The sequence below is a fragment of the Staurois parvus genome, unplaced genomic scaffold (genome assembly GCF_062004578.1).
Source record: "Staurois parvus isolate SC_StPar_1 unplaced genomic scaffold, SC_StPar_1.0 ptg000272l, whole genome shotgun sequence".
NCBI lineage: Eukaryota > Metazoa > Chordata > Amphibia > Anura > Ranidae > Staurois > Staurois parvus.
This window is the reverse complement of record NW_028318068.1, coordinates 2650954-2678265: the sequence shown is the minus strand read 5'-3', so window position 1 is coordinate 2678265 and position 27312 is coordinate 2650954. Positions and strand designations below refer to the sequence as shown.

The 27312-nt window shown below is 43.0% G+C and overlaps 1 protein-coding gene across 1 annotated transcript; it reads right to left on the bottom strand.

Annotated features, from left to right (window-relative positions):
• Positions 1-9154: 9154 nt before the first annotated feature.
• LOC149459142 (CD5 antigen-like) lies at positions 9155-25493 on the bottom strand. The gene is made up of 5 exons (XM_089681607.1): positions 25454-25493; positions 21895-21921; positions 18435-18752; positions 14345-14662; positions 9155-9449 (listed from the first exon to the last, which is right to left on the bottom strand). Exons 1-5 carry the CDS (start codon positions 25479-25481, stop codon positions 9445-9447), a joined length of 696 nt encoding a protein of 231 aa, XP_089537733.1. The 5' UTR covers positions 25482-25493; the 3' UTR covers positions 9155-9444.
• Between the last annotated feature and the right edge of the window lie 1819 nt (positions 25494-27312).

The window sequence follows — 27312 nt, the reverse complement described above, 5'->3', positions numbered from 1 at the left end:
CCACTGAAAGAAAGCTCAATTTGTGGGGAAAAAAGGATGTAAATTTCATTTGGGTGCATCATTGCATGACTGTGCAACTGTTAAAGTAACGCAGCGCCGTATCACAAAAAATGGCCTGGTCAGGAAGGGGGGCAAATCTTCTGGAGGGCAAGTGGTTAAAATCTTACGTGACTCTTTTTTTCTAACGCACGACAATACACCATTGTGCGTTGCAGCCAGGGGCGGACTGACAATTCATGGGGCCCCCGGGCAATAGGGGATCATGGGGCCCCTGTGTCCTTGCCCACACTCAAAAAAGCCTATAAAAAAGGTACCAGGGGCATCTCATGGGGCCCCTTACTGACCCCGGGCCCTCGGGCAATGCCCGAGTTTCTAAATGGTCAGTCCACCCCTGGTTGCAGCACACTACAACATACATGCATTGCTTTTGTGCACTGGGGTTCTGTTCGAAATGAATGGCCTTATAATGTATCTAAAGGAATATATTTTGAATTTTATGGAAAAAGTGGGGAATTCTTAGAAGTTATATTAATTGCTCTATGTGTCCACATTAGGGAGATTTAACATCTCTATTTGTCCAGATGACCAATTTAGGGAAAATCCAAAATTATGCATTGTTACCAGAAGAGGAACAGAGGGGAAATCTTCCAATGTGGACACTTGATCTGGTGGCTAATGTCTAAAGTTGGCCATACAAGAGAAATCTCAGGCTGAATGAGAGATACAGTATATATTGATTCCTCCATCCATGCTATGCAATGTGGATGGAGGAATCTTCCCTGCCAGCTGTTATATTCTAACAGCCAGCACCCACAGCTGTCAGAATACCCAAATAATGGCTGCATCTGATTGGATGCAGATGCTGTTCAGTGGACAGGTTTCTACTCGGCTTTTTCTGATTTTTAGGATGTTGGGTGAAAGAGTGCCAACATGGCCATCTACTTCTGGAGATTCATTCCCTGTATGGTTGGCTTAAAGCAGAGTTCCACCCAAAAGGGGAAGTTCCGCTTTAAGGACTGCTCCCCTGCTCCCCATTAAGGATTGGCACCTTTGTGGGGCGGGTACCAGAATTTGACAGGTACCCGCACCCACTTCCAGTCCAATCACACAGGCGATTGGAAGCGGAAGGTGTCCTCACTCCCTCCCTCCCTGTAGTCTTTTGGGACACGTGACAGGTCCCAGAAGACTATAGGATCATTCATGAAGCGCAGCGCTACTCACGCATGAGCAGTGGGCACCCAGCTGTGAAGCTGAAAGCTGTCTCACACTGAAGATGGTGAAACGGGCTGCGGGGGACACACCACGGGACCGAGGGACAGGTAAGTGGCTGTTTTTTAAAAGTCAGCAGCTACAGTTTTTGTAGCTGCTGACTTTTATTTTTTGACAGTGTGAGTGGAACTCCGCTTTAAAGCTGAAGTTTAGCTAAAGTTTTAGTAATATTGCTTACCTGTTAATGAAATATGTCCAACAATGCGCAGGTTGCTGGATTCAGTAAAAATCTTCACTGCAGGGCTGCCCTGTCCTCTTCCTGCTGAACGTCTTGCACTGTTCATGTTACAGGCAGTGTAATCAGTGAAAGAACTTTTCTCATTGGAGCAGAGGGCAGAAGGGGGTGTGTCTTTGTCAAATCATATTTAGTGCAACTAAGCCTGGAAAACCGAAGCTGTTAAACCCCCACAGTACAAGAAGTTCAGAAGCAGGAAGAGGACAGGGCAGCCCTGCAGTGAAGATTTCTACAGAATCCAGCAGCCTGAACATTGTGGGACAAACCTCATTACATGTAACTAATGCAATAGAGAAAAACACTAAACTTCAGCTTTAAGAAGAAATCTCTGTTCACTATGGAGAGATTTTCTGTAACTTTCGGTTGTATCTATAAGGCAGGAAGTAATAGGAAATTTCCTCAATGGGACACGGGTGGCAAAATAAAAAAACTGACTGGGGATTAACCCTTTGCTACCCTATCCAAAGTAAACATAGTTATTTCTTTAGGCAGACTTTAAAACATTCAGTGACCGTATTGTTGGTGTCATTCCTTATACTGACAAGTATATGTTTGTCAGCTGCCATGGGCAAATTGTTTTAATACGTAACACCTATAACCCCCTGCCCTACTAGATAATAATAGAATTCTCAGTCACAAGCCATGACTTTCCATTCACCTCTACTTATGTTTATAGCTTTTGGCCTCTGTTGACATCACATGATCTGTGGTATTGCTGCCCATACAAATTGACGTTTAAATGTGCTGTTCAGATGCCCTTCAAGCCCTTCTCTGGCACAGGACACCATGTCCCTTACATACTCGTTAAACAATGTTCTATGTCATTTATGAAGTTGCCATGTACCACTGACAGAATTTGTCAGGAGCAATTCTTGGAAATATCGCACACTATTTTTATTGTGTTCTTTCAGCTCTTTAAGAGTGAGCTATTAAGCGATCCATAGAAAATAAAAGGACTTAAAGTGCAGTCATCGTCAATGGAAGTGGCCACATAATCAATGGAAGTGTCCATAGCATCAACGGAAGTGTCTACATCATCAATGGAAGTGGCAACCTAATCAACGGAAGTGCCACAGCATCAACGGAAATGCCCACAGCATCAACGGCATTGGCCAAATAATAAATGGTGTTGCCCACATAATCAGTGGCATTGACCACATCATCAATGGAAGTGACATCATCATTGGAAGTGATGACATCATCAATGGAAGTGATGACATCATCAATGGAAGTGATTACATCATCAATGGAAGTGATTACATCATTAATGGCATTGGTCACATCATCAGTGGATTTGACAACATTATCAATGGAAGTGACAACATTATCAGTGGAAGTGACTACATCATCAGTGGCATTGGTCACATCATCAATGGAAGTGACAACATCATCAATGAAAGTGGCCACATCATTTGTGTAGGCCACATCATCATTTGCATTGGCCACATCATCAATGAAGTTGGTCACATCATCAATGGCGTTGGCCACATAATCAATGACATTGACCACATTATCAATGAAAGTGACAACATCATCATTGGAAGTGACAACATCATCAATGGAAGTGGCCACATCATCAGTGGCATTGGTCACATCATCAATGGAAGTGACAGAAGTGGCCACATCATTTGCATTGGCCGCATCATCATTTGCCTTAGCCACATAATCAGTGGAGTTGGTCACATCATCAATGGCGTTGGCCACATAATCAATGGAGTTGACCAAATCATCAATGGAAGTGACAACATCATCAATGGAAGTGACTACATCATTAATGGCATTGGTCACATCATCAGACGAATTGACACCATTATCAATGGAAGTGACCACATCATCAATGGTGTTGGCCACATAATTTGTGGAGTTGGTCACATCATCAATGGCTTGGCCATATAATCAATGGCATTGACCACATCATCAGTGGAAGTGACTACATCATTAATGGCATTGATCACATCAGTGGAACTGACAACATCATCAATGGAAGTGACCACATCATCGGTGGCATTGATCACATCATCAATGGTGATGGCAACATCATCTATTGCGTTGTCCACATCATCAATGGCGTTGGCCACTTCATTAGTGGCGCTGGCCACATTATCAATGGTAGTGGCCACATAATCAGTGGCAGCGACCATATAATCAGTGGCAGTGACTACATTATCAATGGCATTGGCGACATCATAAATGACATTGGCCACCCCTCTTAGTGCTGATTTAGAGTTTGAATAGATTGTCATAGAATCTACTGCATATGTTATATTGACCTACTGTTCACCAGTGATTACTTTGGTAAGTCTTTTGTGTGATCCTTCATTAAAAGTGGCCTCTGCACTTATCTGATGTTTAACTCCTATATCAGATCCATTATTGGGTTAACCATTAGTCCCACGTTAATGTCATCTCGTATTATATTGTCAAAACCCTTAATAAGCAGTTGGGGGGTTTAGAATAAAGAAGGGTTAAAACTGTTATCAGGTTATTTTTGCTGATTGTTTCTCCCTGTGGAGATTTCCATTCACTTTCCATCCTGGAGATGCAACAGGAAAAATCGAATTGAATTCCTATCATAGGGTTTCCCAAATGGAGGATTTTTCCTCACTTATTGCTCTGGTGATCTTCTGTTCCATTTAAATGTGTTGTTTCTGTGTTGTTTTGAATTGCATTAGATTACTATTGTTCAGGAGTATGCTGCCATCTAGTGGAGGTTTTGCACCACTACAACTTGTTTACTATGTGATTTTGATTTCTCCTTCTGTCCTCTCCTCCTGTTTAGTGCTAGTTAGTTCAGTCCTAGCTAGACCCTCCCTATTTCTTACATGTTCCCTCAGTGTTAGTTCTTCTGAGAGACAGGGTTTATAAAAGTCATTAACACTGCTGCTGTCAATCACAGCCATTCCTCTCTGACAGTTGGATTATTATTGTTTTTTAATATAATTGGTGGATTTTATGTGCTGTAAATCAGCACTTCCGTATTTCTCTTCTAGGCAGAAATGCTGTACTTGAACCCCTGCCCCTTCTCCAAGACTCTGCACATGCGCAGATCTGACGCAGGACTTTGGGTCCCAGCAAAGCCCTGCAGCATGAAGCATTCTTCCCACTGGCTATGAATGCCAGGAACATTCTTCCCATTGACCACCAATGAAGAGAGCATTCTTACTACTGGCCACCAATGCCAGGAGCATTCTTCCCACTGGCCTCCAATGCCAGGAACAGTTCTTCCCATTGGCCTCCAATGCCAGGAGCATTCTTCCCACTGGCCACCAATGCCAGGAACACTCTTCCCACTGGCCACCAATGCCAGGAACACTCTTCCCACTGGCCACCAATGCCAGGAACACTCTTCCTCCTGCCCACCAATGCCAGGAGCACTCTTCCCAGTGCCCACCAATGCCAGGAGCACTCTTCCCACTGATCACCAATGTAAGGAACATTCTTCCCATTGGCCTCCAATGCCAGGAGCATTCTTCCCACTGGCCATTAATGCCAGGAACACTCTTCCCAATGGCCACCAATGCCAGGAGCACTCTTCCCAGTGCCCACCAATGCCAGGAGCACTCTTCCCAGTGCCCACCAATGCCAGGAGCACTCTTCCCACTGCCCACCAATGCCAGGAGCACTCTTCCCACTGATCACCAATGTAAGGAACATTCTTCCTACTGACCACCAATGTAAGGAGCATTCTTCCCAGTGCCCACCAATGCCAGGAGCACTCTTCCCACTGACCACCAATGTAAGGAACATTCTTCCTACTGACCACTAATGTAAGGAGCATTCTTCCCACTGACCACCAATGTAAGGAGCATTCTTTCCATTGACCACCAATGTAAGGAACATTCTTCCTACTGACCACCAATGTAAGGGACATTTTTCCCACTGTCCTCCGATGGCTTGATTAAAGCAGGAATTCCTCTAGACCTGAAAATTATCTTAGGGGTTCCTCTGGGGAAAAAGATCGATAAAGGCTAGTGCAATTGATGAGCAATAGTGTATTTATATATGATTGCATCCTCTAGTCTTTGCCTGTATTCTACCCTGTAGATGCTAGTGACATATTTCAGGCACTTGGGTACAGTGGGGGTGAAGGATACGACAGGGAGCAGAGAGAATATAGAGAAAGATTGACATACTTTGAAATGTGTAAAACAGCTATATTGCCTTGATGACTCTGAGGAGTCCAAAGACGGGCTGCAGCGGAAACAAAAATTCCAGTAGGCTCTGGCAGCATCCATGATAAATACTGGGAAATACTTTATGTGTCTGTAAATACATGCTGTTTATTACAGATCCTTAACCCAGCTGCGATTTTGTTCCATTCACCGGCTTGGGTTACTGTGATTAGAACATTATCCACATACAACGTAGGGCGCTATTTTGGGATGAACGTTTCTTGATCACCTTATATGTGAAATATTTGCTTCTTGCAGCATCAGGCTGTAGGAAAAACCATCTGTGCTAATTGCAGATGTCTTGGAAAATAGTGGCGAGGTCTATTCTGAAGCTGAGCTCCAAGCAAAAGCTAAATCCACAGATGAAATACCTAAAGGGGGGTGGAGGGTTCTACCTTCCAAGAGATTTGTATTTTAGTCTGTCTAGTTCTGAGATTTACACAGCCCCATAACAGAGCACAGCCCTGTCTGGCAGGGTGGGGAACCTGATTTTTTCCTGATGAAGCTTACAGATTATGTCCCTCCACCAAGAATGGACAGTAAAAGGAGAAGCAGCTGGGTCATTTGCTGATCTCCCTGTCACTCTGCTCTCTTCTACTATCAACATACTCCTTGTTAACACATAAGCACTGCAGCACAGCTTATTAGCTCCTTGTGCTGCTTTTCCCCCTATCCCAGTCTGAGCTCTTCTGCATAGGGACTGTAAGTGATACCTAGTCAAATTTAGGTGCTTTATTGAGCCATTTCATTTCTATATTTGCCCCATTTCAGAGCAAAGGGACTCCTATGCACCTCCTTGGCTCTGAAGGTGTTGTATACACAGCCAAGGGGAGTCCTGGTGGGGACTTTCCTTCACTCTGTTGAGTAACACTGTAGGTGTGGTGAGTACATTCCAGGAGGGATGAGAACATTTGTTCTGGAGGCAGTTTTTGCTTAGGGGAGATTTGACATCGGTGGCGGTGGCGGTGGCGGGATATACTTATTGGGTGGAAGGGGGAATTATTTCTTGTAGATGTTATTTGTGCTGGGGGAGGATAGTGTGGGAAAAGGGACATACTGTACATTACATAATCCTGCACTCTGTTCACTGTGTGTTACATTCTCCTTAACCCTGAGCGCTGTGCATTATGTACTCCTGACCCCTGCGCTTTGTACCATATATATTCCTGACCCCAGTGCACTGTGTGTTACATATTAAACCTGAACGCTGTGTGTTATATACTCCTGACTCTTGCACTTTGTTCATTACAAACTCCTGATGCCTGCATTCTGTGCTTTATCTACTCCTGATCCCCGCACGTTGTGTGTTGCATACTCCTGACTCTTGCACTTTGTTCATTACAAACACCTGATGCCCGAATTCTGTGCTTTATCTACTCCTGACCTCCGCAGTTTGTGTGTTATATACTCCTGACTCTTGCACTTTGTTCATTAAAAACTCCTGATGTCTGCATTCTGTGCTTTATCTACTCCTGACCCCCGCACTTTGTGTGTTACATACTCCTCACTCTTGCACTTTGTTCATTACAAACTCCTGATGCCTAAATTCTGTGCTTTATCTACTCCTGACCCTCGCAGTTTGTGTGTTACGGGCCCATGACCTCTGCCTTCTGTGAGTTACATACTCCTGACCTCTGTATAGTATGTTTTATTTTCTACCGACCTTGGCAGTTACACTTCTGGCCCCTGCCTCATGTACGTCACATACTCCTAACAGCTACACTTTGTGTGTCTCGTACTCCTGACCTCTGCACAGTATGTCTTACATTCTACTGACCTTGGTACTCTAAGCATTATTCACTCCTGGCCCCTGCATCATGTACGATATATGCTCCTGAGTCCTGCACTCTGTGTGTTACATACTCCTGACCTCAACATCCCATGTATTACATACCTGAGACCTGCACTCTGTGCAATACATACTCTTAATCCCTGTATTTTGTGCATCATGTACCTCTGTACTCTGTGTTTCACATTCTCCTGACTCCTGCACCATGCCACATTAAACTTATGCCATGGTTAGTGCAATTTGTCTGCCCTGTTTGCACAAAGGTGCCTTGGCTCTCTCACAATCCTAGCAACACCTCTGGTACTGGGTTAGTTTCCTGTCGTAACAATGGTGGACCATGAGCCTTGTGCTAGCATGGCTGAATGTAGTCTCCAACAGAGGCACATGTGGCTTTGTGACAAAATAGGAGCACAACTGGAAGACAGTTGTCCTATAACGGAACATGAGTGCACAAGAAACCTCATGCAAGGCTCACAAGGTTTAATTTTAATGAAAGCTGAAGATTTAAAAAGTTTGAAAAAACTTTCAGTATGACCATGTTAGAGATGATATGAAATTTTAGTTATAGGAAGGCCCGGAGTAAGAAGAAAGAAGACCTGAATGAAGGGCTGGCATGACAGGGGTTAAAGGAGGTTGGGAGAAGCAGAGTCCCATTAGCATAAGGGGGAGTCTAAATAGTTTTAAGGAAGGAGTGGGGGGAGCTACAAGAGGTGGTCTTACAGTGTGTGGCAGGGGGTTTTCAGTCTGAAGAGAGTTTTCACCAGGCAAACTTCCCGCCCGCTCGTTGTTTTATGGTTTTTCTTGGTGGTGGTTGTGCCATATTGGTGCTGGGGGATGTCCGGATGGGTGCAAGGTCCTCATTGGTTAATGTAAGCACAAGAAAAAGCACTTTGTAGGAACCCGTCTGAGGTATGGCTTCCAGTTGTTCTGGTGGGAGTATCTGCGGTGGTGTCTCCGAGTCGGTGATGTTACGGCTGGAGGCCTAGTTAAGCGTGACGCAGGTATTCGTTTTCTTGATGCCTATTGGGACCTTGAAAGAACATATGTTTATACTGTATTTTCTGTTATTTAAAATGGTAATTATTGATGGTTGTAATAAAAGGCCGTTTTTGGGCCATTAACTCCATTTGTTGTCAGTGTGGTTACTTAGGTTAAGGATGGGGGGTAGGTATTGGTTTAGTGGGACTTACAAGCCATCTTTAGTCCCCTGGTCATGAGTTTAGACTTTAATAATGTGGCCTGCAGGGAGCCCTGATCTCAACTCTACTGAGTACCTTTGGGATGAATAGGAAAGACGATGGTGGACCAGGTCTTCCAATCCAACATCAGTACCTGACCTCACAAATGTTCTTTTGGCTGAACGGCACAAATTCCCACAGACACATTCCAAACTCTTGTGAAAAGCCTTCCAGAAGCATGGAGGATGTAGATATTTAGCTATGTATGTCTCTGTGTGCCCCTTGTTGAATACAGTATGTCATTTGATTATTTTCAATTAAACTCCATATGCATGATGGCTGTAGGCATACAGAATACATCCCATTCAATTGTTGGCTGAATACAACTCATAGTAGACCCACAAGGCGAAGAATTTCTGTACACCGGGAAGGCTAATTTCAGAACTATAAGACGAATTTGCTTTTTTTACAAGTTTTCTGTAAAAACACTTCAGAAAAGCTATAGCACAATTTTAATTCCAGTTTCTTAGCCTGCTCTTGAAGACGGGACATTTAGACAAATTGCTTAACACAGTTAAGACAAATATTTTCAAATTGTTTTTTTTTCTACCTAAAGATTTTAAATTCTGCTCAGCTTACACTAAAAAGGAAGGGAGAGTTCAGGTGACAAAAGAGGGTGTATGACTGCAGGAAATAATGGAATCATCCAATCGGACATATGGCGGAGGCATGTACAGTAAATATACAATAAATCAAATGACAAAATGTGGCGCATTCGATTGTGCATTTAGTTGCTTGCCTTCAGCCTGTGAAAATAGAAAGATATTGATGATTAATAACCCATACCAGAGATGGTTGGCTAGATATGAAAAAGAGAAACACATAAGTAGATAGATGGGGCAGCACAGTGGCTAAATGGTTAGCATTTCTGCCTGGCAGCACGAGGGTTGTTGGTTCAAATCTCAACCATGGCACCACCTGCCTGGAGTTTGCATGTTCTCCCTGTGCCTGCATGGGTTTCCTTCAGGTACTCTGGTTTCCTCCCACTCTCCAAAGACATGCTGGTAGGTGAATTGGCTCCTGTCTAAATTGGCCCTAGTATGTGTATGTATGAATGTGAGTTAGGGACCCTAGATTGTACACCCCTTGAGGGTTAGGGACTGATGTGAATGTACAATATATATGTAAAGTGCTGTGTAAACTGACAGTGATATATAAATACCTGAAATAAAATAATAAATAAATAGTATATGGCTATATATGCGGAAAGTAGTACAAGCGCCTAAGTATATATATAAGTAACAAGCTGCTATGCACAAAAAAGGTACCAATATCACTCTAAAAACAACAATGTATATAAGAAGTGCAGTGCTCGGTAATAAAAACAAATATATATATATTGGAATGGAGGTTGATCCCATACAAATGCACAAAAAGCAAAGAAATAGTCCAGGAAATAATATGAAAATTAAAGTGCTCAGGTGACATGAGAGTCCGGTATCTGTGTGGTAGTGATAAAGTAATGCGCACTCACCGGGCGCGCATATTAAATGCGCTTTTGTGTATAAGGAGCAGCACAGGCAACTATCATCATGGATTAAGTATTACACTTCGGCTCTGTACTAAAAAAGCGAGAAACAACAGCAGACAACTTCAAATACTAATCAGACTACAGGAATAAACAGTAGAACTCACATGTTCCAATTTAAAAGGGAGGTTTCACGAAATGAAACCCATTGGATCTACAAGTTAGAGCTACTTACTGATAAAGGGGAGTGCTTTAGTTCACAGACACGTTCCTGGGACGGATTACTATTACATAGTGGAACCCAGCTCACCCAGAGGGATACCACCTACCAGGAGCACATAGGGGGACCCCTAGTGGAAGTGGACTACCAGCCTCATACCAAATAGGAGGAGGACCATCCACCATCAGCTGACATCTGGGTTTTTTATACACAAAAGCGCATTTAATATGCGCGTCCGGTGAGTGCGCATTACTTTATCACTACCACACAGATACCGGACTCTCATGTCACCTGAGCACTTTAATTTTCATATTAGTTTCCTGGACTATTTCTTTGCTTTTTGTGCATTTGTATGGGATTAACCTCCATTCCAATATATATATATTTGTTTTTATTTCCGAGCGCTGCACTTCTTATATACAGTAGATGGATATAGGATGGTATAGCTATGATCGGAGGAGCCCTGGTACAAAATTTGGACTTCCTTCACATTAGCAACACATTGTCAGTCCATTATCTTTTGACAAAGATTTCTGTCATTATTATGTTACCTGCCGTATAGAGAAGTTTGTTGGCTATTTCAGGTGGAATTTCTTTATGGACATACATTTTGAGTTCCAATGGTTTCTGACGAATCCTCTCTGTTGCTCATCTATTGTGACCTAGTATTATTATGTAACAAGCCTCAAACTTCTTCACTGTGGTCTTTTTGTGGTCTGGGCTATGACCCGACACTAATCTGTTGATATCTCCAATTCCTTCCTGCCCTAACTATTAGAATTTTGTTTTACGGTCATTATGGTTAATTGTTTTTTTTTTCTCTTTCCTAATGTGGTCATCCTAATGTTTTCTAGTCACATAGGTGGTGTACCTGGTAACTGTGCCCATTATTTTGCCCTTCATCGTGTCCGCCGTGGGGGGAGGTATGTTGGTGCCCTTGTTTGGCCCTCTGTCGGTATGAGTCCACATTGGTAAGCAACTTGTTTATTGACCCTGATGCAGTGGTGTATTTAAGTTTTGGGCTGCCCTAGGCAACACCAAAATTGGCCACCCAATCCCCCCCCCCTTCCGCAGAAAGAGCCTGACACCAATCAACACCATACCCCCCCTTCCTGCGCAGGGTGGCTGACATTGACCAACACCCCTGCCCCCCACCTGAAAGAGCTTTCCACTACCATCGCCCCCCATGCACTGGCCACCCCACCCCCCGTTACTCACCTTCACAGCTCCGGACATCCTCGGGAAAGAGAGTCGTGCTCTGCATACACCGTCAAGCAGCCCACAACCTCTCTCTGATCCCACCTGGTCCCCGTGCCGCATGTGTCCCTTCTTACTTTCCTTTTTCCGGGGGGGCAGTGCTGCCCCCTGCAAAATGCCGCCCTAGGCAAATGCCTTATTTGCCTTGTGGTAAATACACCCATGCCCAGATGTACTATATAATGTATACATATATCATTTTTTTATTATATTCTGTATTTTGGTTACTATGATCAGAGCATTTCTTGACTTTTCCTCCTGAAGAAGTGGATTAGATCTGTGAAACATGTAGAGGAGTCAACATCATCTCCCACAATTATACCTTCTTAGGGGGTGGAGCTACAATAATTATGAATAATGCACTTTGATAGATATGCTGTTTAATTCATGTGCTTTTAAAATGGATCCATGTATTGTTTGATAAAAAAAACTTTTATTTTTTTGTACTAATAAAAATATATAATTTGTACAATTTTGTTGTCAATGAGTGCCGAGATAGTCCATTCTTTCCATTTTTGGGGGCTTTTCCCAGTAACTCTTTCTATGACCTAGTATTACCCAGGAAATGCATCTCCATAACAGGCCCCTGGCCCATGTTTTGGTCCTGGTTAGGCTCTGTGAAGCTACTTTTGTGCTGCTAACACTCTGTAGCACTCACCCCCTAAATGGCCCAAGGTTCTTTCCCAGTAGATGCATCAGCAGCCAGGCACATGGCAGGGTTGCCACCTTTTCTTCAAGCCGAACCTGAACATTTTGGCAAGCGCATGGCAATTTTTTTTTTGTAGTATACACTAAACAAATATTTTGTGATTAAATATCATATATTTTATCATATTTAGATAATCACAAGAGTCCCCCTTTACATCAGAGTCCACAGAGTTCGCCTTTATATCTAAATGCACAGAGTTCCCCTTTACCTTTGAATCTGCAGAGTTTCCCCTTACATCTGGACTTGCAGAGTTCCTTTACACTATAAAGGGAGACTCTGCAGACTCTGATGTAAAGGAGAACTTTGGGGACTTTGATGTAAAGGATGTTTTGGGAACCCTTATTTAAGGGGGAGCACTTAGAATTATGTTGTAAGGAGGGGACATCACTTACATCAGAGTTCCCAGCATTTCCCTTTAATCAGGTTTTCCAGAACCCCCCTTACATCAGAGTCCGCACAGTTCCCCCTTACATCTAAGTCTGCAGAATTTCCACTTACACTATAAGGAGAGCTCTGTGGACTGCAATGCAAAGGGGGACTCTAATGTAAGAGATATTCTGGGAATCCTGATTTAAGGGGGAGCACTGAGAATTCTGATGTAAGGAGGGAGCTCTGATGTAATGGGGGATGCTGCACCTACATCACTTACATCAGAGTTCTCAGCATTCTTCTTTATTCAGGGTTTCCAGAGCCCCCTTACATCAGAGTCCACTGAGTTCCCCCACTGAGTCCACAGAATTTCCACTTACACTGTAAGGGGGAGCTCTGTGGACTGTAATTTAAAGGGGAACTCTGATGTTAGGGGTCCTCTGGGAACCTTGATTTAAGGGGAGGGGAATGCTGTGGACTTTGGAGTAAAGGGGAACTCTGATGTACAGGGGTCTCTGCTCACCAAAGCCCCCTCCGCAGGCCACACCTTACATCTGAATCTCCTTTACATTAGTGTACACACTCAGAGGTAGGAGAGAGATGGGAGGGAGTCCTTAAGAAGTCCTTGGATTCACTTATCATCAACAAGTCTGCACCTCTTTCTGGCCTCCAGGAAATCTTTCAATGCATATTCCAGTTTATTTCAGAAGCCCCCTTCACATCAGATAACCCCCCCAATCAAACAGTCCCCCATCACAAAGCCCCCCAGTCACACAGTACCCTTTTTTACATCAGATTTTCGGCAGTGAATAAAGAGCGGGAGATGGAGGAGGCCTGGAAGAAGTGGACTTACGTCTTCGCCAGAATGCTGAGGGCAGGCAAGCATGCTGAGGTCCTGGATCAGAATCTTGCACTGCCATGGTGTGGGTTTGCTGACCGCCATCACTATAGTAATGAATGACGGTTTGCTTCCTGGCCATGGAATATCATTGGTTGTTATAGTGCTGGTGGCTGGCCAGCCTTTTCCATGGCAACTCATGATGCTGACTAAGGGCAAACTGGATACCGTGCCTGTGGCACCACTGGTGATCCCAGATGGCACCCTGATTGAGAAAAATTGCTCCATTCAAAGTGATCAAAACTTTTACCTTTAGTTCTACTTTAAGTTGCGGCAACACATGCCCACCATCCCCATGTAGAGCAGTTAGAGAGATGTTCACACACTCCTGCTCCAACTATTGCTGTCTATCAGGTTCCATCAATCCCAAAGCAGGATATTCCCTAAGAGTAATGGGAAGGCTCACCACCCTTCCTCCACCACACCACGACCACTACTCCTGGCATTCATAAAGGGCCAGATACAATGGTAACACAACATTGCATTCCCTCGGAACCCTTTTTGCTCCTGAGCACCACTCTCCTCCACGTGACACCTAAAGCTGAGACATTATGTTCACATGGAGCTCTCTTTCACCTTTGACAGCTAATGGGGGCTCCACACTGGCCACGTATAGAAATTAAATGGATAAAAGATGGAAGGAAGGAGGGAATGGAAGAAGGACAGATAAGTACATAGTAGACATATACAGTGGTGGTATGAAGATGGTGAGCTGTGTACCTGTGCAGTATACACTGACATCTTCCTCATGGCTGCAGTCGTTGTATGACCAAACACGGTGCCTGCATTTATCCAATGATATCTCATTTCCAGTACATTCAACATCATCCAGCCAAATTGTTCCTTTTGCTTGGCCAAACCGCTTCCTGCCCCGAATATATGGCCGGCAAGAGCCACACTTAATCTGATTGCAGGTGACATTGGCATCCTTGTCATCCCAGAGGTCATCACAGACACTGCCCCATTGGCCATCATGGTAGACCTCCAGTCTCCCTGTACATCTGTCCGGCCCATCAACCAGTTTGACCTGGAATGGTTCTGAATGAAGATGGATATATATTATGGTCACAGTGGTGTGAACTGAGTCAATTGTAAATGAGGCAAATTGCTCTGTCTTACTTTGGGACTGTGCTGGGCAAGGATGCCCAAAGCAACTGGTGTAAGTGGACCCTAAAGTGACACTACACCACAGCCTTATTCTCTAAAATATAATCCATACACATCCATTAAGTCATGGCCCTGTAATCTATTTTTCCTAAAATTGTTTATCCATGTGCTTTTCTGCCCCCTTGTAATGTCCCCTGTGAGCTCTTGAACCTCTCGATGTCCCCCTGAGTATGTTTGGAATGAGTAGGGTACATTAGTTGTGGTCACATGCACTGCTCTATGTGCAGTACACCTCCCATAGTCCGTAGTGCAGTATAGGAGCAAGCAAGGGAGGGAGGCTATGCGCCTACATGGAGTGGGACCATGGAGAACAAACGTAGCCACCCTCTATCAGGAGGTCAGACCTCAGCAGCAAAAAAGGGATTTAGAGATTTGGAGGAGGAAGAGAGCAATAGAAGGGACTTTTCTGAGTTAAAATCACATACTGGAATAGATTTTTTTAAAACCAGAGTTTAAGTCACATTAAAGCCGAGTTCCACCCAAAAGTGGAAGCTACGCTTATCTGCCTCCTCCTCCCCCCTCCTCTGCCATATTTGGCACCTTTTTGGGGGAGCGAATACCTGGTTTTGACAGTTCGGCCCCCCTCCTTCCCCCTGCAGCCCTCTGGGACATTTCACAGGTCCCAGAGGACAGCCTGAGCACATACCTATACAGAGAATACATGGAACATACACCGCCTCAGCATACACACATACAAAGAACACACGGAACATACACACCCTGACTACATGCACATACAGAGAAGACACGGAACATACACAGCTTGAGCACATACACATACAGAGAACACACCGAACTTCCACATCCTAAGCATACATACATACAGAGAACACATGGAACATACACAGCCTGAGCACACACACATACAGAGAACACACGGAACATACACAGTCTGAGCACACACACATACAGAGAACACACAGAACATACACAGCCTGAGAACATACAGAGAACACACAGAACATACACAGCCTGAGCACACACACATACAGAGAACACACAGAATATACACAGCCTGAGCACACACACATACAGAGAACACATGGAACACACACAGCCTGAGCACACACACATACAGAGAACACACAGAATATACACAGCCTGAGCACACACACATACAGAGAACACACGGAACATACACAGCCTGAGCACACACACATACAGAGAACACACAGAATATACACAGCCTGAGCACACACACATACAGAGAACACATGGAACATACACAGCCTGAGCACAAACAGAGAACACACGGAACATACACAGCTTGAGCACACACACATACAGAGAACACACAGAATATACACAGCCTGAGCGCACACACATACAGAGAACACATGGAACATACACAGCCTGAGCACATACAGATACAGAGAAGACATGGAACATACACAGCCTGAGCACATACACATACAGAGAAGACATGAAACATACACAGCCTAAGCACATACACATACAGAGAAGACATGAAACATACACAGTCTGAGCCCACGCATATACAGAGAACACATGGAACTTACACAGCCTGAGCAGATACAAAGAACACACGGAACATACACAGCCTGACACATACACATATAGAGAACACACGAAACATACACAGCCTGAGCACACACACACACACAGAGAACACACGAAACATACACAGCCTGAGCACACACACATACAGAGAACACACGGAATATACAGAGCCTGAGCACATACAAAGAAGACACGGAACATACACAGCCTGATCACACACACATACAGAGAACACACAAAACATACACAGCCTGAGCACACACACATACAGAGAACATATGGAATATACACAACCTGAGCACATACAAAGAAGACACGGAACATACACAGCCTGAGCACACGCACATACAGAGAACACATGGAACATACACAGCCTGAGCAGATACAAAGAACACACAGAACATACACAGCCTGACACATACACATACAGAGAACACACGGAACATACACAGCCTGAGCTCACACACATTCAGAGAACACACGGAACATACACAGCCTGATCTCACACACATACAGAGAATACACGGAACATACACAGCCTGAGCACACACACATACAGAGAACACAAGGAACATACACAGCCTGAGCACATACACATGTGGACAGGTTGCAGCTAGTTAATTAGGTGCTGTCCCGGACGGAAGGGTAGGGGTTAATGAACTTTTCCCAGTTCTTTGGCTTTTGGCGGGACCTTTGGGTCTGACCCATTGCACCTGTAAATATAAAATGGGACAGTGGGATGGGTCAAGAAAGTCCGCAGTGAAAGACGACCGATGGGGTCCAGTTTGTTTCCAATATACTTTACATCCCCGGCCTCGGCCTTCTCCCAGAACCCCTGGGTAAGGTGTAAGAATAAGTCAGCCAGCCTAGAAGTCATGAAGTCTTGAGGTTCGTCCTGAAGACACCAGCTTCTGGAACGTGCCTCTGTTGGGTGCCAAAACTACATGGACTAACCTCTGCAGGTATGCCGGGACAGCACATAGCCTGGTAAGGTTTAGGGACTAGGGCCTTAGGGAATTGACTGTTATCTGGAATCTTTGGAACTTTGATGTCTGTTGTGTTGGACTTTGTACCACTGAACCTGTTAAGTAAAGAGTTAAAACTTTGCCACCCGCCTGGTCTGAAGTTACTCAAAACGGGTGTAATGCAAGTAAGCGGCACAACTTTGTACTTAGTCTACAGCTTGGGTCATCAGCACATGAGGTATGAAGAGTCAGCATGTTAAGAGTCATTCTAGTGCTAGTTACACATGCTGTTACCACAAGCAACGAAGGTACAGTCAGCAAGCAGCCTGTCCAAGAGTGTGCCTGATATAGATGGAATTGCCTCTAGCCACGAGGGAGATGTTCTTGGCACTGCCTACCCGCTCTCCGTTTCCCATAGCAAATGGAACTGCGCTGCACTGTAGAGGTCCTCATCCTGTACAGAGGTATGGAAGTTCAAGAGTTGGAGTCAAGCGCACGTTGGAGAATGCGCACAGCGGGGTTCCATGCCGCTACCAGGACGGTAGTGGAAAACGCTGGACAGGTAGCTGTGGTCAGTGTTTGGCATGGCCCACCTAATTACAAGTTACAATGGGAAGATGTACATTTACATGGGGACCCGAGAGTTAGCTGGAGAACAGCTGTTGTGCAAGTGTACATGGTGTACGTTCATCTCTAAAAGTAGAAGCCTGCATTAGGGTTGAGTATTCCCTGGCGGCAACCTCAGCCTTGTCCCAGGGCATTGGTGAAAACAGCACTAAGCAGAGGTACCCCATGTGTGTGAAGTAGAGAGAGACCCTCTACAAGGTGCCTAGTGCAGCTCACAGGACCTCACCCCAGGGTAGGCCTCTCCTCTGGCTTTGCACCCAACTAGGAGGGGGGCATGGAGAGAGTACAGAACATGCACTGCCTGTGGACAGAGCACTAAAAATGTCACAGAGACTCTAACTATTCTCTAGCTAAAACAAAACAAAACATTTTGGCTGAAGTCAGGCTTTAAATCTAACTAAGAAAGGGGGGGGGAAATATAAACCGTTCACCAACACAATATTCATTAATAATTTAAGATACCAGTCAGGAATGGTTCTCTTGCTGAAGTCAACTGACAACCAATGATAAGACAACAAATGACCCTGTACCTCTGCAAGTGACCCAGATATCCTCCCTGTGGTGACAATGATGTGGTTTAATGGGTTCGGTTTGGCATTCAGACAGGGCCTCTTCATCTCCAGTACACTTCACCGTATTCTTCCAGATTCGGCCTCTTCCTTTCTTCAAGAATCCACATGGCTTGCCTCTCATGAGGGATCCACACTTCAGCTCTCTACATACCACGTTGGAGTCCAAACCATGCCACTTGTGGCTACACACTGAGCTCCATTCACCATCGTGGTGAACCTCCAACCTCCCACTGCAGCGGTGGGGTCCATCCACCAATCTGATCTTCAGTGACTCTTCTGAAATTACCAAGAAATGAGAGTTTGGCATGTCAAACTTTTCAATTTTAGTTTAGTTTAAAATGACCCAACCACTTGCAGAATTAATAGGTTGTGTAGGCACACGGTGTCACTGAGCAGGGGCGGACTGACCATTTGGAAACTCGGGCACTGCCCAAGGGCCCGGGGTCAGTAGGGGACCCATGAGGTGCCCCTGGTACCTTTTTTCATAGGCTTTTTTGAGTTTGGGCAAGGACACAGGGGCCCCATGATCCCCTATTGCTCGGGGAGCCCCATGAGTTGTCAGTCCGTCCCTGTCACTGAGTGAATGTAAGTTGGGTCAAAGAGACTACCGTACCCGAGAGTAACTTCTTAGCCAGACCTCTCTCAGTTTATTAATGCCTGTGTTTATACCGGCGTTAGTATTCTGATTTTAGTAGGAACCATACTTTGTAGGCACATAGACATGTAGCTTTTCTTTCACATTTATTTGGAAATTATTGAACAGTGACCTGGGTCTTTCTTTTTCTGTTAGAGGGCTGAGGGTTGGGGGGATTATATCATGTACCCATGGTGTGTTGCCCTGGTGGCATCTTGTTGCTATGATTGACAAACGATTACAGCTCCCCTTGTATTTAGTTTTGTGTTTCCCCTGTCACTGTACTTTCAAAAAACAATCTGTAATTATTGAAGGTTCATTTTATAATTTTTTAAAATATTTTTTGTAGTTTGACATTTTGTGCAATAGTACATTCAGTCCAAAAAGTCATGAAAACGCACCCCAGAGGGTTGGATCTATGATGTTCTATATTCCCAGGAAGTGGGCTGAACAGTCGTGGCAGGAAGAGGACTAAGTGTAGCTTCTGTGGGGCCCAGCGCTGGAGAGAGGGTCGGTATTGCTGCATTCTTTAACAGCTGCTTGATACTTTAGTTTATTGTTTTTAACTTTTTTTTAAAGCCTGGGACAAAGCCTGGGACAAAGGTGTCCTAGAGCACTATGAGTTTACCAAAAAAAAGAGCATGCCAGGTGCATCTTAGTTTCCAGGCTACCCTGTCTGATTGTAACCTCAGATGATGCTGCATTGAAGCTCCTTCCACACTTGTACGACTTGTCATGTGACTTTGGACACATAAAATCGTACAATAAGTCACAGCCCATGCATTTGATGCGACTGCTTTGATGCGACTTCCTTGTGGAGTCACACTAGTGTGAAATGAGCCTGAAGAAGGAGGGAGGGGGGGCTCTGACTTGGTTTCATACATGTGTAAACTGCAACTTAAGCTATTGAGCTCTGTTATCAGGATTTTCATTAGGAGGTAAGCACAGCAGGAAAATATTGTGAAAACGAGCCTAAATTTTCAACTGTTAGCTGGATATTAAAATATATACTATTCCAAATAAAATATATACAGTAGTACATAATGGTCCTATTGACCATATGAAAGATAGACAAGCTGCAAAAACAATCTCTTCACGCCGGCCGCACACAAATGTGCTGCCTCCCGGCGTCTGGGCCTAGACGCCAGGCGGCCGCATATTTGCATTCTATTAAAAAAGGACATATGTGCCGAGAGCGCGCGCCCTGCGCGCTCCCAGCACGCATGTCCGGTACTCACGGAAAGGTCCCGATCTCCTCTGTCGATCGGGCCCTTTCCCGATCATGTGACCACCGTGACGGCACGTCATGGCGGTCACATGTCGCTAAACCGTGCCCCGCCTCCCAGCATCTGGAACTCTTAAAGGGCCGGGAGGCACCGGCGTGAAGGGGTTAAAGAGGTTAGGATAACCTCAAGCTAAGCTATGCTCTCAGTCTATTTGTACTCTACCAGGGCAGCTGTCAGTACCGGGAGAGGTCCACCCAGCACCCAGTGCAAGGATGCAGAACTGCCCCCCCCCCAACTATTAATTCATGTTGTAGAATGGATGTCCTACCCTGTGTTCATTCTCTGCCTCCCTTGCTCTGCTGAGCCAAAGGCAGCTGTCCCTCTTACCCACCCCTTGTCCCAGCCTTGGCAGCTATTATGTGATCCAATTGACTTTGTACAACTGTTTAGTTGGTGGAGCTCACCTCACTCCTTCAGTCTCCTCTCGCATTACTAACCTACTAAGTGACATATCGGCATGGATGTCACTCCACTTCCTCAAACTAAATCTTTCTAAAACTGAGCTCTTAGTATTCCCTCCAGCCCATGCCCCCCCGACTTCTCCATCAAGATCAATAACACAACCATCAGTCCCTCCCCTCATGCCAGGGTACAAGGTGTAATCCTAGACTCCCATCTGTCCTTTCAGCCCCAGGTCCAATCACTGTCCAAATCTTGTAGACTTCACCTCCACAACATCCCCAAACTTCGGAACATCTCCAAGATACGCCCGTTCTTAACCTCGGAAACCACTAAGCAACTTATTCACTCCCTGGTTATCTCTCGCCTTGACTATTGTAACTCCCTCTTCATTGACCGACCTCATCGCAGGCTATCCCCTCTTCAGTCTATCATGAATACGGCTGCCAGATTCATCCACCTCACTAACCGTTCCGTATCCGCCACCCCTCTCTGCCAATCCCTCCACTGGCCTCCATTCAGTGTTCTCCATCCCTCTCTGCCAATCCCTCCACTGGCTTCCCATTGCCCAATGAATAAAATTCAAAACATTAACAATCACATATAAAGCCATTTATAACTCTGCCCCAAATTATATCACCAATCTTGTCTCCAAATATCATCCAAACCGTCCTCTCTGCTCCTCCCATGACCTCCTGCTCTCTAGCTCCCTTGTCTCCTCCTCCCATGCTCGTCTCCAGGACTTCTCCAGAGCCTCCCCCATCCTCTGGAACTCTGTACCTCAATCTATCAGGCTATCGCCTACTCTGCTCACTTTTAGGCGATCTCTGAAAACCTATCTCTTCAGGGAAGCCTATTCTGCCTTCAGCTAATAACAGAATCTTCTATTCCTTTTACCAGTCCATCCCCCACAGTTACTACCTTTTGTACCACTAGCTCCTCCCTCCTAGATTGTAAGCTCCCAGGATCAGGGCCCTCCTAACCCTCTTGTATTGAACTGTATTGTTGCTGTATTGTCTCCCATTATATTGTAAAGCGCTGAGCAAACTGTTCACGCTATATAAATCCTGTATAATAATAATAATAATAGAGCACCTACCAGAAACTGCAAATCCAAAAATGGAACCTAAAATAGAAAAAAAAAAACAATATTATTATTTATTGTGTGTGGTTGAGGAACACACAAACCTAGTTGCCATATAAAACTTATGGTTCTTCTACCCATTCTTTACTTTGGTGTACTGGAACGTCCATCTAGTTGTCAGGTAGCTCACTATATGATCACCAGCAATGGGACAGCTCCCCTCGTTTCTTGACACTGTTGCCCCATTCTATGTATGTGCTTCCTACAGAGGTCAATGAGACCTCTTCTGCTGCTGAACTATAGAAAGAGAGAACTAAATATTAAGGGAAATGGAAGACCTTACTATGGGAAGGTTAGTGGAACTGAGTTAATACCCTTCAGAACAGGCAATTTAGGGGGCATATAATCACCTTGTATAAATACATACAGTTGTGCTCAAAAGTTTGCACACCCTGGCAGAAATTATGAAATTGTGGCAATGACATTGAAAATATGACAGATCATGCCAAAAAACTGTCTTTTATTTAAGGGTAGTGATCATATGAAGTCATTTATTATCACATAGTTGTTTGGCTCTTTTTTAATTCATAATGATATCAGAAATCACCCAAAAGGCCATGATCCAAAGTTTCCATCCCCTGGAATGTCCGGCCTTGGTACAGACACACAAGGTGACACACACGGGTTAAAATGGTAATTAAAGTTAATTTCCCACATCTGTGGCTTTTTAAATTGCAATTAGTGTCAGTGTATAAATAGTCAATGAGTTTGTTAGCTCTCATATGGATGCGCTGAGCAGGCTAGATACTGAGCCATGGGGAGAAGAAAACAACTGTCAAAAGACCTGCGTAACAAGGTCATGGAACGTTATAAAGATGGATATAAAAAGATATCCAAAGCCTTGAATATGCCAATCAGCCCTGTTCAATCACCTATTAAGAAGCGGAACATTCAGGGATCTCTGATATCAAGCCAAGGTCAGGTAGACCAAGAAAGATTGCAGCCACAACTGCCTGAATTGTTTGGGATACAAAGAAAAACCCATGGGTAACCTCAAGAGAAATAAAGGCTGCTCTGGAAATAGACGGTGTGGTTGTTTCAAGGAGCACAATTTGATGATACTTGAACAAAAATGAGCTGCATGATCGAGTTGCTTAACAGAAGCATTTACTGCGCCAATGCCACGAAAAAGCCCGGTTACACTCTGCCCAACAACACCTTGCCACGCCGCACCGGGTTTTTTTGTGGCAGACACTAAGGGGGAGATTTACTAAAGCTGTTTCACTCAGAATCTCGTGCACCTGTGCATGGCAGCCAATCAGCTTCTAACCTCAGCTTGCAAAATTAAGCTTTAGCAATAAAACCTGGAAGCTGATTGGTTTCCATGCAGAAGTACACAAGATTCTGAGTGAACCAGCTTTAGTAAATAAACCCCTATGGTACTCGTTGCATCTGGAGGAAAGATGTTGGACCTCAATGAAAGTCTTCTGAAGGAGCTGGCTCTAACCAACTCTGTAAATTGCTTCCAAAAAGGGTTGGGTATGTTTCTGAATTCACAAAATATAAATGGCTATTTATATTTACAGTGCAAGAAATAACATAGATTGTTGGTCCAATAAGGATTGCTCTGAGCTCTGGGCTGTAGGAAGAGTTTTTTTTGTAAAAACAATTTGCACCATGCTTTGTAGGAACTTATCCCCTTTCCATTGAATCAGCTGAAGTTGTAAGGATAATTCCTGCTGAATGCATAAAACGAAAATCTAATCCCATTTATTGTCTGCTGTCAATAAATAATGCAGCTTGTACGTACGTGTTTGTACTTCATTTTTTATATTGTCGTTTGGTTTACCTTAAAGGGTTAGTTCATCATTACAGAAAAAAATGTAAATGTGAACTAAAGCTGGTAGAATTTTCTAACAAAATGTATTCATTTTTCTATTCATTAGGGGTCAAATCGACGTTCATTTTTGACCGCAGTGCCGAAAAAATTTGAAGGAGTGTGATGGAAAATGTTTCCCAAACTAACAAATTTTGAACAGTTATGTGGCTTTTGTTTGGTAAAGTCCATTCATTCCAAAATCAAATGTTAAAAGCAAACAAAATCATTCGAACGATATCCGAATGTTCTGAGAATTTTTCGATGAATTTTCCTACGGGTTTTATTTTCATACAAAATTCTCTCCATCTGTGGCCGGTTTAACCCCGGACCAGGGGCGGACTGACCATTTGGAAACTCGGGCACTGCCCGAGGGCCCGGGGTCAGTAGGGGGCCCCATGAGATGCCCCTGGTATCTTTTTCATAGGCTTTTTTGAGTTTGGGCAAGGACACAGGGGCCCCATGATCTCCTATTGCCCAGGGGCCCCATGAGTTGTCAGTCTGCCCCTGGCTGGGACAGATGAGGTCATGAGAGTCACAGAGGATGTTAAAGGTAAGCAGGAAAAAAAACTGTAGATTTCATGAAAAATAGGTGTCAGGGCCATTATGTAGTGGGTGTGTATGGAATAGTTTTGGAGAATAAAGGATATACAGTAGTTTAGTGTCACTTTAAGAACCAGTTTACACTGCTCAGACTTGTGACACATAGGGGTTTATTTACTAAAGCTGGAGAGTCCAAAATCAGACTCCCTTCTGCATAGAAACCAATCAGCTTCCAGGTTTCATTGCCAAAGCTTCATTGAACAAGCTGAGGTTAGAAGCTGATTGGTTTCTATGCAGAAGGGAGTCTGATTTTGGACTCTCCAGCTTTAGTAAATAAACCCCATATTGTCGCATGACAAGTCAATACTGGGCAGCACAGTGGCTAAATGGTTAGGACTTCCACTTGGCAGTACTAGAGTCATTGGTTCAAATCCCAGCCACGGCACCACCTGCCTGGAGTTTGCATGTTCTCCCTGTGCCTGCATGGGTTTCCTCTGGGTACTCCAGTTTCCTCCTACACTCCAAAGACATGCTAGTAGGTGAATTGGCTCCTGTCTAAATTGTCCCTAGTATGTGTATGTATGAATGTGAGTTAGGGACCTTAGATTGTACACCCCTTGAGGGTTAGGGACTGATGTGAATGTACAATATATATGTAAAGCACTGTGTAAAATTGATGGCGCTATATAAGTATCATAAATAAAATAAAAACACATTCATAGTTACATATAGTTAGTCTGGCTGAAAAAAGAGAAAAGTCCATCCAGTTCAACCATTAAAAAAAAAATAAAAAGCTATAATCCTACACCCGCAGTTGAAGGCATTCATTTCAGTGTGTTAATCAAAGTTTCTTGCTCTGCGACTTTGGTGTGACTTGAGTGCCATAGACTGCTATGTTAAATCACAAAAGTCGCATGACTTTGGGGTCGCAGCAGTGTGAACTGAGCCTTGCACTTGCTGCGGCAAATATTACAATTTTCAAATAACAAAGAATTCCACAATTAATATCGTATATGCTGTAGGTTGTATCGCAGTAATTATACGGGAAGCTTCAGCTGGGCTTTAATAATTGGTGTGGATGAATACATTATTATTATTATTTCAGCCATTGCTGCCCCTATCCTATTGAGGATAAAATCCAGACCAAAGACTCACCCAATACGAAGAGCTCAATCACTCTCATGGCTTCAGATACAGTTCGGAATGGAGCGCCAACGCTGCTCTGAAACTTTATCTCATTATATATGACCAGATAGGAGTGGGCTCAGCAGAATTCTTGCTGAATGCGTGAAACGAAAATCAAATCCCATTTTCTATCGTATATTATGTAACTTGTACGTAACAGAAAGTAGAAATTTGCAGAAATGTGCACACATACTTTTTTTTTTCAATCACCCACATAACTCCGGTTATGTAATATGAATATATTTATACATTGTCATAATATTCTAAGACTAGGACTAGTTATACAGCATCGCAGCACACACCACTACTTCAGCAACCTATAAACTGTCCCCGAGGTTGATAGGTCTGTGCATTTCAGTATTCGGAAATTTGGGGAAATATCCACACATGTTAACACCTTCCCATAGAAATAGTCAGCTTGCTACCGAATTGGCCAAAAAAAGCAAAATGTACTATGGACCTATGGTAATACAAGTATAGATTACTGTATGCAGATTTATCATTTGGCACAGTAGGCCTGTGTTTAGAGGCTACGGACTCAAAAAGGTGGCTTCTTCCAGGTTTTTTTTTAATTTTATTTTATATATATAATCCTTTTTTTTAATCATTAACATAACTACAGTGATCTTGTATGAGTATATTTTATTTATACATTGTCACAATATTCCAAGCCAAAAAAGAAAAATATATTTGAAATATATTTTAAAAATATTCTTCCCAAATATATTGACATATTTTTGAAATACTACAATTTTGGCCATATTCAATATATATACTGCATGCTTGTTGAAATGCGTTTTTTTTATATCACAAACTATATGAAGAAAATGAATATATATATATACTGCATGTTGAAATGCGTTTTTTATATATTACAAACTATATGAAAAAAAGGAATGAATATATATATATATATATATATATATATATATATATATAGCATGTTGAAATGTGTTTTTTATATATTACAAAATATATGAAAAAAAAGTGTATATATATATATATATATATATATATATATATACTGCATGTTGAAGTGCGTTTTTTATATATTACAAAATATATGAAAAAAAAAATATATATATTCTTTTATTTTCATATATTTTGTAATTGTCACAATATTCTAAGCCACGCTACCCACATGGAAGAAAAATATATTTTAAAAATATTCTTCTCAAATATATTGACATATATTTCAAATACTACAATTTTGGGTGTATTCAATATATTAAAAAAAAAGGAATATATATATATATATATATATATATATATATATATTTATTTTATTTTTTTTCAACACACTGCATGTTGAAATGCGTATTTTATATATTACTGAATATATGAAAATTTTTTTTACAAATATATATTTTTTAAGTATATTCTTCAGATTCTTTTTAACATATAAAAAAGTAATTTTAACATATTTTTACATATATTTGTAAATGCATTCCATAAATGTAAATTAAATGTATTTTTAAAGACATACAGTATATTTAAAAATGTATTTTTAAAAATATTTTTCAGATATTTTGTAATAAAATCGCATTTCAACATACAGCATATATATATATATATATATATTAAAATATATTGAATATGGCCAAATTTGTAGTATTGCAAATATATGTCAATATATTTGGGAAGAATATTTTTAAAATATATTTAAAATATATTTTTCTTCCATGTGGGTAGGACCGGTCAAACAACCACACTGCAGCACACACACCACTTCTCTAGTAACCTATAAACTGTCCCTGACGTTGACATCATTTCAGTACCCGGCCTAGACTGTTTCTGGCTACAAGAACCCCGTGGTGGAAGATGATTCT

Coding starts and splice junctions, on each gene's coding strand:
- LOC149459142 (XM_089681607.1), bottom strand. CDS start 25,481: ATGAGAGTGATTGAGCTCTTCGTATTGG. Junction 21,922..25,453: donor GATTGAGCTCTTCGTATTGG/GTGAGTCTTTGG, acceptor TTTCTATTTTAG/GTTCCATTTTTGGATTTGCA. Junction 14,663..18,434: donor TATCTGGGTCACTTGCAGAG/GTACAGGGTCAT, acceptor ATCTTCATTCAG/AACCATTCCAGGTCAAACTG.